Genomic DNA, 16,969 nt, shown 5'->3' with positions numbered 1-16,969 from the left:
GTGGGCTGATAACGCCTCAAACCGTGCATCTTGGCGCCTCACAGTTTGACGGGCAGCAGCCTCCTTTGAAGAAGACCGCAGAGCCCACCTCACTGACAAAAGGCAAAGGAGGAAAAACCCAACACCCAACCCCAACCAACCAATTTTCCCTTGCAACCGCTGCAATCGTGTCTGCCTGTCCCGCATCGGACTGGTCAGCCACAAACGAGCCTGCAGCTGACGTGGACTTTTTACCCCCTCCATAAATCTTCGTCCGCGAAGCCAAGCCAAAGAAAGAATTTATATATCTTACAAACAAAATAGATTCCAGTACTGATCCCTGTGGAACACTATTGGTCACAGACCTCCAGTCAGAATAAAACTCTTCATCACCACCCTCTGTTTTCTAAAGCGAATTCAATTTTAAATCCAAAATTATTATATGTGTGATGAGGCTAATGTGGAAACTACCTGGTTACTTCCTGCTTGATTGTTAGGAGGTAATAGACTATGTATTACCATGAGTTTATGAGGCTGTTGCATTTTTTAGGAAGCTTTGACAACATTCTTGAAGTGTTTTCTTCATCTGTTTGGACATTTCTTGCTATATGATGAAGCTTGGAATAGAGCAGTTTTTCAGTAGTCTTGTGTAATCACGTGTGACATTCTCATTGGAGCTGCTTGAGCTTAATTAGATTTTTGGTTTTAGGGTTGTTGCCTGGAAAAGAACATTAATATTGTTTTGCTTCTCCCACCAATTAATTTTGAGAATGTAATTCCAAAGATACAGCACTCTCTGAGTGAAGAAATTTCATTTAATTTAGTTCCTAAACAGGCAGTCAATGTTTTGGGTTGAGACTCTTTACCTGAACTGAGTAGAGGGGAGATGAGAAGTATAAAGAATTGAGGGGGAATGGTGGGGCAAAAATTGGCAAGAAGTTGATTGGCAGATAGATTCAGGTTGGGGTGATATAGCATATCCACATATGTGAATAATGTATATGTATATTCACATTAATTATTAAAGCTCTAGTTACTGAGAGAATTCCAATGTATTGTCTAATCAAGGAATGGCCTCTGTAACAACTATGTGAGAGACAAATTATGGAATCGGAGCTCCTGAACTGAACAATGATACTGAGATAAGATAATGCTGATATGTTCACTGACCAAATGTTCAGGATGGTTGGATTTATTAGGTGGTGGCCAGACAGCCCCAACATTGATTAAAAGAGTAAAGAAGTATATATGAAAGGCTCTTGTGGAATGTGCAAAACTTGAGATCACAAGATAAAGGAACAGAAGTAAGCCATCCAACCCATCGAGTCTGCTCTGCAAATCCACCATGAGCTGAACTGTTCTCTCATCTAGTTCCAAACTCCCTGGAGATATAGAGTGAGGGGGGGGGGGGAGGAAGAGAGAGAGAAAACAACAGAGAGTAAGCTTGGGACCACCTACTTGTTCGCACCAGCCTGTTTGACTGTATAAGAAGTGGCCAAAAACTCTTGAAGTCAGAGGACCACAACTTCAATCAACATCAACACATTCACTTCATAGGAAAGCTGAGGACTGGCCATCCAAAATTGGGTATATCCTTAACCTCAAATAAACTAGGACTTGTAACAAAAAAAGCCAATGAGTTTGGCATGACCTTGAAGTCTTGATTATTTTAAAATGACTATTTATTTTGGGAATGTTTGAAATAGTAATCATGGCTGAGAAGTAATAAGTAGAGGCATCAAGGGGCTGCAGATTATTTTGAATCTTTACTCTTGGGTCTATACACCCCAAGCAAAAAAAAACATCACTTCCACAACTACTCTGTCAGGCCTCTTAAGAATTTAGTCTGTTTCAACAATCTGACAAACATCACCTAATTTACAGATTCTCTCTGAGATTGGGTTTTCTCAAGATGTTTCCCATCACATGCCAAGGGTGTTCATGTGATAGTTTAAATTACGTTTATTGTCATCTGATTGTACAAATACAACCTGATGAAACAGTATTGTCTGGTCCTCAGTGCAAAACCTGCAGAGACACAGCGAGACTTAACACACATACAGACAAACAATACAGGATGTAGTGCACATCGAAAGAATCAAAGGCTTGTTGATCCAAACCAAGGCTTTTATTAACTAGAAGACTGGAGCGTATCACATGTAGGTCGACCAGTCCAGAATGATCTGGGTCTGGCTAGGAGCAACCCTTTAAGACCTGCCAGTAGGGATGCTACGCTCTCATCCAATCACAACCATCCTAATCTACAATATATACATATACACATTGGTGATAGAATCCATACTATCACATTCACCCCTTCTTTGAGAACTGACCCGGGGTGAATGGAGGGCTGTAAAAAAATAAAAACGGGGGTGGGGGGGGAAAGGCTGGTGGGAGGTTAGGGGCTGTAACTGTCGGGGGGCCTGATCGTCCGACGTGACCGCCATGGTGCTGGGATTGGGGTCGCTGAAGTCGTGTCACTGGCGGGCTCGTTGGGTGCAGTCACTGCCTCGCTCAATTCCCCAACGGCATTGTCGACAGGCTGGCCTGAGTTGGTGGAGTGGTGCTGATCCCTCTGTTCAAGCATGAGACCTAGGGGAGAAGGATAGGAAGAGGTTGGGTTGGGAGCAATGCCGGGTCCGATCCAGCTTGAGCTAGGTCCCTTACTGAGACTGTGTCCTCCTGCCCATCTGGGTACTCAATGTATGCATAATGCAGGTTCGCATGGACCAGCGTCACTCGGTCAACCAAAGGGTTGTTCTTTGAGTACCGGACGTGGAGTCACAGGAGGACAGGTCCGGGAACTGTGAGCCACGCTGGCGTGGTTGTACCCAATTCCTCGCAAAAGAGAACATCCCTTCATGGGGAGTAGCATTAGTCGCGGTGCATAGGAGGGAGCGGATGGAGTGTAGGGTGCTAGTGAGGACGTCCTGCCAGTGAGCGGTGGGGAGGCATAACTGCTTTCCAAACAGTGGCATTCTCTTTCGACCTGCCCATTACCGCATGGGTTATAGCTGGTAGTCCTGCTCGAAGCAATACCACCCTCCAGGAGATACTGCCACAGCTCAGCACTAATAAACGAGGACCCCCGGTCACTGTGGATGTAACTGTGGTACCCGAAGATGGCGAAGATGCTGTACAAGGCCTCTATGACTAAAGAGGTGGTCGTGTCCATGTAGGGCACAGCGAACGGGAAGCGAAAATACTCGTCGATCACCGTAAGAATGTAGGTGTTACGGTTGGTCGACGGTAGGGGCCCCTTGAAGTCCACCCTTAGACGTTCAAATGGCCGGGTGGCTTTGATGACTTTGGTGTTCTCCAGATGGAAGAAGTGGGCCTTGCACTCAGTACACCGGACAGGCTCGGGTCATGGAGCAAATCTCCTCGACCATGTAGGGCAGGTTGCGGGCCTTAATGAAGTGCACGAACCTAGTGACCCCCGGATGACAGAGCTCCTCGTGGAGTCTCTGCAGCCTGTCCAGTTGGTGCCAGTCCCCCTGGAGAGCACGTCTGGCAGGTTGTTAAGTTTACCAGGCCGGTACAGTATGTCATAATTGATGGTGAAGAGTTCGATTCTCCACCTAGTGATCTTGTCGTTCTTGATCTTACCTCGCTACGTGCTGCTAAACATGAACGAGACCGCACATTGGTCAGTCAGCAGTGTAAAGCACCTGCCAGTGAGGTAATGTCTCCAACGACGTATTGCTTCAACTATGGCCTGGGCCTCCTTCTCGACAGAGGAGTGTCAGCTCTCAGGGCCCGGGAGAAGAAGACTACCGGCTGGCCAGCCTGGTTCAAAGTGGCCGCCAGTACAAAATCAGATGCATTGCTCTCTACTTGGAACAGAATGGACTTGTCAATGGAGTGCATCATTGCAGCGGTGATGTCTGATTTGATGTGGTTGAAAGCTGCTCTGGCTTCGGTTGACGGGGGAAGGAGGTGGTCTTGATAAGTGGCCATGCCTTATCGGTATAGTGTGGAACCCATTGGGCGTAGTATGAAAAGAAATCCAGGCAGCGTCGGAGTGCCTTCTGGGTGTGTGGGGTGGGTGCAAGTCCATGAGGGGATGCATGCGGTCAGGGTCCGGCATTACCACCCCGTTCTCCATCACACAACCTAGAATTGCGAGCTGAGTGGTCCGGAAGACACACTTGTCAAAATTGTAGGTTATGTTCTGAAAAAAATTCTCAATGTTGGCATCATGATCCTGCGTGTCATGGCCGCAGATGGTGACGTTGTCCAGATACGGGAAAGTAGCTGTTAGCCTGTTTTGGTCTACCATCCAGTCCATTTCCCACTGGAAAACCGCGACACCATTCGTGACCCCAAAGGATACCCCGAGGAATTGATATAGCCATCCGTTTGCTTCGAAGGCCGTGAAAAGTTGGTTTTCTCAGCAGACCAGGAGCTGGCGATAGGCCAAACGTAGGTCAATGGTGGAGAACACACGGTATTGGGCGATCTGATTCACCACATCTGTGATCCGTGGGAGGGGGTACGCATCCAGAAGCATGAAACGGTTGACTGTCTGGATGTAGTCAACCACTATCCACGGCTTCTCCCCGTTTTTAGCAACCACCACCTGGGCCCTCCAGGGACTTGAGCTGGTTTCGATAATACCCTCATCCAGCAGTCTGTGCACCTCACTTCTGATGAATTTCCTGTCTTCATAACTATATTGCCGGCTTTTGGTGGCCACTGGTTTCCATCCAGGGGTGAGGTTTGCGAAGAGTGCTGGAGGAGCGACCCGGAGGGTGGAGAGGCTACAAGTGGGGCACAGGGACGAGTGGCTTGGGCTGTCACTGGCAGGAGGCCTCCAGGGTGGAGTGGTTAGACAGAGAGTGGGGCATAGAGCCCCCCATAATGCAGGGAAACAGTTCAGAACTGGCACTGAAAATCCAGTCCCAGCAATACGGATGCGCACAGTTGAGGGAGAACTAACAGCTTAAAATTGGTAAATGTGATGCCCTGGACTTTCAGGGTCACCACACAATACCCCTTTACCCCAGTTGAGTGTAATCTGGTCACCAATAAAATCTTCTGGTCAGTGGGGAGAATGACCAGGCCGCAATGGTGGGCCAGGTATGGACGGATAAAACTTTCGGTTGACCCCAAGTCAAATAAGCAATTAGTATGGTGTCCATGCACTTTAATCAGTTCCATTGCTTTTGTGAGGGGATGGGGGCAGTCCTGGTCTAGGGTCACTGATGCAGCGACCTGTGCTGGGAACAGTGAAGTCTTGCGTGATGACGTCACGCAGCATCGGGCATGATGACATCACAGAAGCAGTTGGGCTGGAGCTGTCAGCATCGAGTAGCTAGGGCTACTGCCTGCAGCCTGCTGGGGGCGTCGGCCTGCCAACAGAAAGTGTTGGGGGTCGTTGCTTGTAGTCGGTGGGAGGGGGGCGGTCAGTCGTTGGCAGTAGCGGTGGTGGGTACCGGGTCGGTAGCGGCAGTAGGTACCAGATCAGCAGCATCAGTGGCGATGGCAGCAGCGGCGGGTACCTAGTCACCAGCGCCAGCAACGGTAGTGGCGGCAGCAGTTCTCAGGTTGGCAGCAACCATCGCTGAAGTCGGGGCTGGGGCCTGGGTGGTTGTTGCTCTGTGTGGGAGGTCCAAGCAGGCCAACGTCATTGCGGCGAGGGTGGAGTTACCTTCCGCAATTGGCGCCTGCCCCATGACGTCAGGCGTTGCCGTGCGGTGGAGCCCTCGCTCTCTTTGGATGAGAGCTCTGGAGAAGATATTTGAATGGGAGGGTGACGGTTGGACCTCACACGAGGCACTGTGTTTGACGGTGGCCATTTTGGAGTGACAGACTACAGCAAAGCGGTCATTTTTAAGGCACTTCTGGCACCTGGCTTTCCTCGCTGGACACTGGGACCTGCTGTGCTTGTCCCTCCTGCAGAAGTAGCACTTCAGGGTCGCATCAGGTAGTGTAGTGGCGGCCGACAGGCCATCGGTAGGCCATGGGGTAGTAGGGTTGAGTGAAAGCATCCTACTCACTTCATAGTGTGGGGTCCAGTCCTGAGAGTAAGTGTCCATACATAAAACCGCAGCCTCCATTGTCTCTATGATCCAGGTCGCGTCCTCTAGGTTTTCTCCCCCTGTGCTCTAGCAGGCACTCCCTCACCTCATTCGATTGGAGCCTGGCCACATAAGCATCCTGAATGAGATCGTCAGTGGTCTCAGCAGCAGTTCTGTCTGTGAAGGCACAGGATCTGCCCAGTGCTCTTAGTGCTTGGAGATAAGCTCTACAGGACTCACCGGGCAGTTGCCTCCTGGTAGCTAGTTTGTACCGGTCGCTCGTAGAGTCCTTTCAGCACCTTCATGGCTGCGGCGTAAGTGGGTGCATCCTGGATGCTCTCATAGACTCTCGGGGACACCATAGACATCAATACTAGTTGTTGATGGCCATCCTCCACCACGGCAGGGTCAGAGAGTCGAAGGTAAGCTTCAAAACAACTCACCCAGTACTTAAAGTCATTCAGAGCTGTAGCCGACTCTGGGTCGATGTTGAGGCGTTCCAGTCACAGCATACACTCCATCCCTTGAAAACTTTCTAATTCATAAAATTGTAGTGCACGTCGAAAGAATCAAAGGCATGTTGATCCAAACCAAGGCTTTTATTAACTAGAAGACTGGATTGTAATTCATGTAGGTCAACCAGTCCAGAATGATCTGGGTCTGGCAAGGAGCAACCCTTTAAGACCTGCCAGTAGGCGAGGCTACGCTCTCAGCCAATCACAACCATCCTATACTTCTTCTTTGGCTTGGTTTCACGGATGAAGATTTATGAAGGGGTATGTCCACGTCTGCTGCAGGCTCGTTGGTGACCCTACACTCCATCCGCTCCCTCCTATGCACCGCGACATAAGTCTGATGCGGGACATCCTATACTTTTTTTTTCTTTGGCTTGGCTTCGCGGACGAAGATTTATGGAGGGGGTAAAAAGTCCACGTCAGCTGCAGGCTCGTTTGTGGCTGACCAGTCCGATGCGGGTCAGGCAGACACGATTGCAGCGGTTGCAAGGGAAAATTGGTTGGTTGGGGTTGGGTGTTGGGTTTTTCCTCCTTTGCCTTTTGTCAGTGAGGTGGGCTCTGCGGTCCTCTTCAAAGGAGGCTGCTGCCCGCCAAACTGTGAGGTGCCAAGATGCACAGTTTGAGGCGTTATCAGCCCACTGGCGGTGGTCAATGTGGCAGGCACCAAGAGATTTCTTTAGGCAGTCCTTGTACCTTTTCTTTGGTGCACCTCTGTCACGGTGGCCAGTGGAGAGCTCGCCATATAATACGATCTTGGGAAGGCGATGGTCCTCCATTCTGGAGACGTGACCCATCCAGCGCAGCTGGATCTTCAGCAGCGTGGACTTGATGCTGTCGACCTCTGCCATCTCGAGTACCTATACTACAATATAAACATATACACATTGGTGATAGAATCCATACTATCACACAGGACAAATATTTCATTAATACAAATAAATAAATAAATATTGCTTTGTCTCGGATGGTTAGTGGGACCAGTTCCTTTGGTCTTTCAGCATTCTCACTGTCCGTGGGAAGAAGCTGTTCCTCAGCCTGGTGGTGTTGGCTCTGATATCCTGTATCTTTTCCCTGACAGGAGCAACTGAAAGATGCTATATGCAGGATAGAAGGAGTCCTCAATGATTTTGTGCGCCCTCTTCAGACAACAATCCAGGTAGATCGTGTTGATCGGGGGAAGGGAGACTCCAATGGTTCTCTCTAATGGTCCTGTGTCCTAAGATGGCAGCGCCTATGCTTCCCACGTGGCAGCTGCGTTGCCAGAGGAGAAGACCCCAGCATTTTTCTGCGCTGTTTCAAGCAATTTAGCCAGGTCCACAAATTCCTGCAGGCTCCAATCGCCCTTTTCCAGGAGCCTCTGGTGGATGTGATCTATGCCAGCTACACATTTCTTGGATCAGCTCCTCCAAGTGGACTACAGCAGAAACTTCTCTGCAGCCACAGGCTCACCACAGCTCCCGCATAGACTCGACCACCAGGCGCTTGTCTGCGATGGCCCAGAGATACCTGGCACAAATGACATTCGTGAGGGTATGGTACTATCTCCGCAGGGACTCTATAGCAGCCGTGTAAGTATAGCAGTCTCTGATCATTTGAAAAATGTGGTGGTCAACCTGTGCAAAGAGCAGCTCCTGTTTCTCTTCGCTCTGCACGTCGTTTTGTGTCGTAAAGGTGTTGAGGCAGTGCAGCCACCGGTCGAATCTTATGGAGGTCACCGGAGCTTTAGGGTCAGTGTCCAGTTTATCCATCCGGATTGCCTTGTCCGTGGTACGAAAGTATGGTGATTAAATTGATACACTATCAATAAATCACGTCGGACTAGCACATATTACCTGGTTGTAAGGCAGGTACTAAAGGAGGGGGTTGGGTGTAACCGCCTTTATGGGAATTCTGAGGGGAGGAGTCACATTCGTACGAGACAAGCACTAAGTTACACAGTGGTTCCGCCACCCCTATGAAACCCTGTGGTGCAGCCAAATAACCCACATGCTTCTTAATTCCAAAGTCCGAATTGCTTTCCCTATTTACTTTTCATCCACGTGTTCATAGTGGATTTACGAACGGTTCGCATTAAATTTTCATCTGGGAGCTTGGACATGACATGATGAAATGCACTGTTCTTGACAACAGGTAGCTCCTCCCCCGTACAGTATATCAGGAATGGGGCCATGCCCTTGGGGAGAGTGAATTGATTCACGCGGTTTATGACCTTGGGACTGCTTGTTCAGCGGCAACACACCAGGCAGTCCCGCTGAATGTTTCCAGCATTTTCTGTGGGTTTTTTTTTGGTTACCGGCGCAGTAAGCCCTCTCCGTGACTGGGTTGCTGCAGCCGTCGAAGAGCGCTGTGCGCGGTGAGGTGCACGGTGGATGATGGAGTTCGGAGTCAACGTCGCCCTGGCAAAAGGGGACGATCAAAGACTGCATTACCCGGCGTCCAACGCGCGTCCGACAGGCTTTGGACCAGGGGAATAGCAGTGAAATCGCCAAAGCGTTGCAATCGCTTGGAGGGTGTGAGCTGTCATGAGACGGGAAAAGTGCATGTTATCTATTTATTGGGTTCGCATTTCGTGTCATGCATTTGTCGGAAGCGGCTGTATAGTTTAGTTGGCCGACTAGATTCCAGGCATTAAATCTATCTTGGAGACGGATTTGTCTCTTTCCTTAATCTGCGGATCTTCCTACTGGATTTGAAAAAGATGGTTATTCGTGTGTTCATCGCCTCCTCTTCTGCCTCTATTGCGGTAAGTCGAAGACCAGCTGGTTGATTCTGTGAAAGATTATCATCGTGTTTCTGGTGCTACTCTGCGTCCCTTCAGCAACCGGAGTACACAAAACGATAGGTCTCTTTCAGTGCGGAGGGAATCACGAAAGTCTGCTGACGCTGTGAACACACACACACACACACACACACAGCTGCAGGTCGACAGGGCGCCACAAGACCTGGTAAGTTCCTCCAGCATTTTTGGGTGTGTTTTTTTTTGGTCTGTCTCAAACGTAACAAGAAATAATGCCCCCCCCCCCCCCAACATGATATCAAGATACATTACATCGTTTGACCTATTTCCAATAGCTGTAATCTCGTGTTGTGAGTTTTGTTGTGTGTTACAGGTGCAAAGGAATTGCGTTGTCATTCATACGTGACGAAACTTTGGAAAGGCATTGCCCGTGGTATAGTCATCTAAGTTGCGTTGAGTCTGATATTTTAAAGATTTCCCCGATCGATTCTAAGGCTTCCTCGGAAATTGGTTATTGGGATATATTTCTTCAAACCCCATGTCCTCTCGCCTGCATAACCCCGCCCTCCAGTTCCAGGAATTTAACAGCATCCTTGAAAGAAGCGAGGGAGGGTGGGTCTGTTTGTTTTTCTTCTAACGCCCAGCGAGGTATGTTGAACTGATCCGAGGTGCTTTCTTTGCACAGTTATGCAAAGAGCGTTTCCAACCATCAGACTTGTTCTGCAGAAATTTGTCCCGTCAACTGATGTTTATTGTTTTATTTTAAAAAATACGAGAGAGACGTACAATATTATTCTTGATAGCTTCTTGTGGAATGACAATTGAACTCGGCTCGGACCCACGGTGCTCGTTGCTACTCTCTTTGATGCAGTTTTAATTTTGTTAATTAATCAAGATGAGGAGCTCGAATCTTATCACTCTAAATGTATATTTCCATAATTATATACGCAGTGTTTGATTAATATGTAACGAAATGAAGTGGTTGACTCTCTTCTGGTGAACTATTTTTGGACGATGCACATAAAATGCGTGAAAATAACGTTCTCCTTTTCAACCTTAATACGGGTTAACATTTATAAAATGTATACCTCCTTCAAATAACCTCCGCAAAACTCAACACTATCTGATGCCCCTGTAACGATCTTTAGCTTTTTTTTAAATACACATTGAGAAAATCAGGTACTTCGGTCGCCAATTGTGCAAAAGTTCTCGAGTATTTTTCACTCTGCTTCATAATCCATTTCGCAACAGATCTTTATTGTAGTTATTTAAACTTGAACACATCAAGGCACATTAAAGATGTCCAGATACGCACGTAAATATTGTGATCTTGCGGGCTATTCCCCACCCTCGTTTTTTATATTTACGTTGGCAAGAGTTTATTAACAAAACTGGAAATTAATTTTAAAAAATCAAAAGAAACAGTGAAATATAGACATTTATATCTGCAAAGTGCATCATTTGACCCATGGGTTCGATAATCCAATGTCTTAGCTCTTGGTCTGTAGTTATGTCACATTTGATGATCCCACTAGTTATTTTTTTAATTCATTACAGTTTTGGCCTCTACTGCCTTTTAGACACAAATTTTTACATGACTGCTACTGTTACCTCCCACTGATACTTCCACCTTAACCCTATTGCCCATTCTCCTCCTGGAATTGGGTCAATTCCATTCACCTTGGAAATTCATGGCCTTTATGTCAGTGCTGGCTACAAAATATCAGCAGTAAGATTCATTCCACTTCCCAGCATCCATTTCCATCATCCTGCTGGTCTGCCCTCTCCCATCTGTAGTATTGTAATTTTCCTCTTCAAGGTGCTATCCACAATGATATACGGCCTTATATTTGTGATTTCAACAGTTTGAGCATAACCTCCCTCATTTGTTCAATGTTTCAACCAATTTTTTTTTAAATAAAAAGTGGTACATGTTAAATGTGTGAGTATTTGCCTCCACCATCTTTTTTTTTAAACCATGAGTTTTGGATTGCCATTACTCTCTATGTAAAATCATGCTCCATTCCTCTCTAATCCTTTTGCCAACATAATTGCACATTCCCTATCATTTTGTATAAGCCTTAAATAATTTATGCACCAAAAAAAACTCTCCTTGGGTACCTTGTTCAGCAGGAAATTGTTCCAGTTTAGCCAGTTTTTCCACTTAACTAAAATATTCATGCATGGGAACATCCTTGTAAATAGAAATGATCCTTTCCTTTGATCTTGGAAACTCATTTCATCTCAATAAAGGCATAATATTATGCAACTAATGTGGCAGTTAGAACTGTATTCTAACTGCAGACTAACTAATGTTTTGTACAGTTCAAATTTGACATGTCTATTCATGTATTATGTGTAACAGTCAAAAGGGAACTATTAATTATTTGTTCTGAAACCTGCAGGGATCTGTGAGCATGTGTTTTTTTTCTTATGCACTTCCAATAAAAAGCTCATCAGAACTAAATACAGTGCTCTAGCTATAATCTAATTAGAGTTCTAAACAATTTGAGCATGAGTTTCCTTGCATATTTTCTTCCTAAACGATAACAGGAATGTATCTAGAATTGGCCTTTATCCACCATCTTCCCCATTATTATCCAGGAACATGCACTCCCAAGGTCCTTGTGATCCACTACATTGTTCAGTTTGCTCTCACTTGTTTTGTAATCCTAAAATGCACTATTAAATTTAAAAAGTAAATTTTGTATTACATTTTAATATGTTTGCCTATGGTCAGTGGTGCAAGGAAATAATTCAATGTTTTTACGAACATACAAACCTGAATAAACACACCACTTTTTCATTTTAGTGGAAACTTGTTTGTTGTTCCTTGAGAGTTTATATAAATAAGTATCTGGTCATTTTCAAGGTCGATCCAATACCTCAAATATTGTAAACATTTGAGATGCATTGTTTACTGAGATCAAGAACATTCAAACTTCCTTCTCGTATTTAATATATTTCAATGTGCTGTCCTTTGAAGTACAATGGATAAGTATATGTGGGACTTTGTTAGTGCAAAGTGGAGTTTAGAAGTGAACACATTACAGATGGATATTAATGTTTAAATGAAGATTTCAGCTTTTAATGAGAGTTATGAAACTGGAGCAGGAGCTCAACATGAGCATCCTATCTTTAAGCCTCACTACCTTCATGCCAGGAATCAACTTTATGAACTTTAATTGTTCTGCCACTAAAGAATCAGAAAATGTATAATGCCAGAGGCCATTCAGCCCAGTGTCTTTGTGCCAGTCAAAAAGGAGCCTAATCCCACCTTCCACTGTTCTGACAATGAAAAAACATTAACTCGATTTCTCTTTCCATGAAGGCTGCCTGACCTGCTGAGTGCTTCTAGGATTTTCTGGTTTTACCCACCTGGCTGCAGTAGGTCCACTACCGTGGCTGCTGTCGTGTTTGTACAGTAAGAGTACAAATTAAATGTGAATAATGTTTCTACCTCTATCACTTACAAGTCAGAAAGCATAAAAGCAAAGCAGGATAATTTGGTGAATCAGTATGCTGACCTTTCACCTTTGTGACATGAGCTTTCATCAAAAAGATGAGCATTACATTTCCTAGCAGTTGAATATTTTATGTTTGGGTATTGATACCACTGGCTGAAAACACAAAATAGGTCCTTGGTTTGACATTCATTCTATTCCTGAGGCAGTCTCACCTGGATGAATTATAATTAGTGGTACAGCTGGTTCAGAAGACGAAATTCCGGAGACGGCTTGAATTTGGGTTTGTATGGAAAGGTGGAAATGTATGATGTCACAATATAGGGAAGAAATAGTTAATTACCCAGCCAGACTATCTATTTTGACATTGGTATAAGGAGATATGGTATAATGATCCAAACGTCTACAATAGCAATGCAGAATCAGAATTTGTCATGAAATCCGGTGTTTCTACAGCAGCATCATCGTGTAAACATGCACATTATAACCATCTTCTGACATCACTATAAAAAATATAATAATAACGGTGCACGAAAAGTAAGGCAGTGTCTTTGGATCATTGATTATTCAGGAATCTGATGGCAGTGGCGAAGAAGCTGTCCTTGTGCTGCTGAGTGCTCGTCTTTAAGCTCCTGTACCTTTTCCCCCAATGGTACAAGAATGAAGAGGGCATGGCCTGGGAGGTGATGTCTTTGAGGATGGAGGCTGCTTTTTTTTAAAGACACTGCCTCATGTAGATGTCCTCGATGGAGTGAAGTCAGGTGCCTGTGTTGTGGCAGGCCAAGTTAACAACCCTCTGGAGTTTATTCTTGTCCTGAGAGTTGGTGCCTCCTTACCAGGCAGTGGTGCAAACAGCCAGTATGCTCTCCATGGTATACCTGTAGAAGTTTACAAGAGTCTTCAGTTACATACCAAACTGCCTCAGACACCTCACAAAATATAGTTGCTGGCGAGCCTTCTTTGTAATGGCATCAATGTGGAGGCTCCAGAACAGATCCTCGGACATGTGGACATCCAGGAATTTGAAGTTTTTGACCCTCTCCACTACTGAGTCTTCGATGAGGACTGAGTCGTGTTCCCCTAACTTCATTCTGAATTCCACAGTCATCTCTTTGGTTTTGTTGACTTTGAGCTCAAGGTTGTTGTCGTTACACCATTCCACGAGCTTCTTCATTGCTGTTTGTAATTCTACCGAAAACTGTGGTGTCATCATCTGGTGTTATACCAGACTATGACACTATTCCAGGACCACCAAAGATCTGTCTACACTGTTGAAACAGCACTTTTTTGCACTTATTGGCTATAAAATGGAGAAACACTTGAAAATCAATAAGCTGGAGAAACACAAGTAACTGTAAAATAGTCTCGGACCTAAGTTAGTGTGATGAATTACTTGTACAATACAAACCTCCATTCAAACACCATCTTTTAAAGTAGAAAAATATCCCAATGCACTTCATAAGAATGATACGAACCAAAATTTGACGTTGAGCCGCACAAGGATTAGCAACTAGAAGTGTGGTTTAAATAAAAGAAAATTTAAGACTTCAAACTTGCTCAGGCAGCTGAAGATAGGACAGGAAATTATCCTAGAAGTGTATTCAACACTAAGATAACAATGTGAATACTCTGTACAGTTTGGGTCACCACATTTTCAGGAAAGCTGTGCTTGCACAGGAGAGAATGCAGAGGAGATCTACATGTATGTTGTCTGGCCTGGAAAATTGTGGCAATGTGAAAGGAATGAATAAGATGAAATTTATTTTGGTATGTTATAAAAATGAACTGGGATGCAGGTTAATTTGGGGAAAGATTGGGTGGCACAGACTTGTAGGTTGAAATGGCCTGTTACCATGCTATATGTCAAAATTAAAATAAATAAAAACTGATAAGGAATAGGATAATTAGGAAGGACCTATTGTGAGATTATTTTATCAAACATGATACAAGATGACCTCAAGGGTTTTTGACTTTTCACGTCAGGATACTTCATCAAAACTTCATGGAATCTTAATGAAGAGAACCATCGTGAAATCTTTCCTGGATCGAACACACCAATGGCATCATGAAGAAAGCCTCTACTTCCTCAGGAGATTACGGAGGAGCTAGTGGAGTTGTTCAAGTGAACCGGTACGGACTTGAAGGGCCAACAGTAATTGATAGCTGGATGAAAGGAAGATGTGGGGAGGGGTGATAAATTACCCAAAGGGTATGAGCAGACTGGAACTTTCTGACTTGTAAGTGATAGAGGTAGAAACATTATTCACATTTAATTTGTACTCTTACTGTACAAACACGACAGCAGCCACGGTAGTGGACCTACTGCAGCCAGGTGGGTAAAACCACAAAATCCTAGAGGCACTTAGCAGGTCAGGCAGCCTTCATAGAAAGAGAAATCGAGTTAATGTTTTTTCATTGTCAGAACAGTGGAAGGTGGGATTAGGCTCCTTTTTGACTGGCACAAAGACACTGGGCTGAATGGCCTCTGGCATTATACATTTTCTGATTCTTTAGTGGCAGAACAATTAAAGTTAATAAAGTTGATTCCTGGCATGAAGGTAGTGAGGCTTAAAGATAGGATGCTCATGTTGAGCTCCTGCTCCATCGGTTCAAAGAATGAAAACTGATAATCCACAAAAAATTTTGAGAAGAATTCAGGATAGATGCTAAGAGGATGTTTCCCTTGGTAGGGGTATCTCAGGAGCATTGTTTCAGAATAAGATGCCTTGCACCTTTTAACCCTGAGGGATTCTTTGGGATTCCCAGTCAGCACAAGGGAACAGTGTCATTTTTTTGAAGACATTAATTGCATGGACTGATGGATATTAGAACTACAAAGCAGTTTAAGGGGTTTTGGAAAGGCCCAGGGAAGTTGAGCTGAGGTCAAAATTAGGTCAGCCATGTCTTATTGAATGTTGAGGCAGCCTGAGGGGACCACTTGGTTGAATTCTGTTCCTGTTTCAGATGTGCTTTAATAACATTGCATTTTTTACCTTGCAATTTTCCACAAATCCTGTTTTCCAACATGCGATAATAAACAAAGCATTTCACTTGGTGAATGATCTTTCCAAAAGATGCAATTTGAATTTATTAAAATTAACATTGATTGCATTTATAAATTATCTTCCTTGTCCGCATCACGAACCAAAACACTTAAAGGCATTTGAGTATTTATTGAAAAGCTCACTTCTAAATTAAAGCATTCTGGAGTGATGATATAAATAAAGAATTATTTTTGTTGAAAGCCATTCAATAGAAATCAAAGTTAATTGCACGAAGTCCCTGGATTTTGAGAATTTTCATTTGAAAGTTTTGGTTTAGATCAGTGGTTTTCAAACTATCCCCCTATACTCACATACCACTTTAAGTATTCCCTATGCCACAAGTGCTCTGTGATTAGTAAGGGATTGCTTAAGGTGGTATGTGAGTGGAAAGAAAAATGTTTGAAAACCACTGTTTTAATCGTACCTAATTGACTCGTTATGTGCACGTAAACTCCAAAGGAAATTGTCCAGTGGCAATTTAAATAAGATCTGTTTTAAAGTGTTTGTATGTAACCTACTCTATAACAAACCTTTCCCAATTTATCTCCCAAAAACATATCTATATACTCATAGACCTCAATCCCCTGATGTTTCAAAAAAAATCTACATTTCTCCACTTTAAACAGTAGCCTTCACAACTCTCTAATGCAGAGAATTTCAAAGATTCACTTCCCTCTGCAAGAATAAATTTCTAAATACTTTAGTTTTAAATGACTGGCCCTGATCTTGAAACTTTGTCCCCTCACTGGAGACCAGGAGTGCAGTGCTAATTTTTTAGGTGCCAGAGCTCACCAAAAATGGCAACAAGGAGGTGCCCAGAGCTACCCTCCAGTGAGCTCCTACACCTCTGCCAGAGACACTCTCACTTATGTTTTCTCCACACCCACCCTATCATATACCTTAAGGTTTTTGTTTTCCTATGATCACCCCAGACCTCTATACTCCAAAGGATATAGACCAGTGGTTCTCACCTTTTTTTCCCCACTCACATACCACCTTAAGCAATTCCTTACTTAAGGTGGTAAGTGAGTGGGGGGGGGGGGTAAGTTGAGAACCACCATTAGACTCTCTTGATCTGGTAAAGCTTCATCCCAGAAACTAGCCTGATAAATGTCTTTTGGATCACAACCAATATTATGAAATAATTTTTGGGTGTAGAGAACAAAATGCTTGCAGTACTCCAGATGAGGCCTCACCAACACCCTGT

The 16,969-nt window shown here is 44.6% G+C and overlaps 1 protein-coding gene across 4 annotated transcripts in view; it reads left to right on the top strand.

Annotated features, from left to right (window-relative positions):
* sh3bgrl2 (SH3 domain binding glutamate-rich protein like 2) overlaps window positions 1–16,969 on the top strand; it is a 104,163-nt gene that overhangs the window by 8,824 nt on the left and 78,370 nt on the right. For 3 of the 4 annotated variants that reach the window (XM_069887418.1, XM_069887416.1, XM_069887417.1), the window contains exon 2: window positions 7,596–8,085. In XM_069887418.1, the coding sequence (XP_069743519.1) occupies window positions 7,891–8,085 (195 nt within the window). In that variant the 5' untranslated portion in view covers window positions 7,596–7,890. Of the gene's footprint in view, window positions 1–7,595; window positions 8,086–8,816; window positions 9,261–16,969 lie in introns of those variants that run through there. The other variant, XM_069887419.1, reaches the window with a different exon arrangement.

The sequence above is a fragment of the Narcine bancroftii genome, chromosome 6, assembly GCF_036971445.1.
Source record: "Narcine bancroftii isolate sNarBan1 chromosome 6, sNarBan1.hap1, whole genome shotgun sequence".
Taxonomy (NCBI): domain Eukaryota; kingdom Metazoa; phylum Chordata; class Chondrichthyes; order Torpediniformes; family Narcinidae; genus Narcine; species Narcine bancroftii.
Note: the sequence above shows the minus strand (reverse complement) of the source record. Positions and strands in the feature narration are given on the sequence as shown.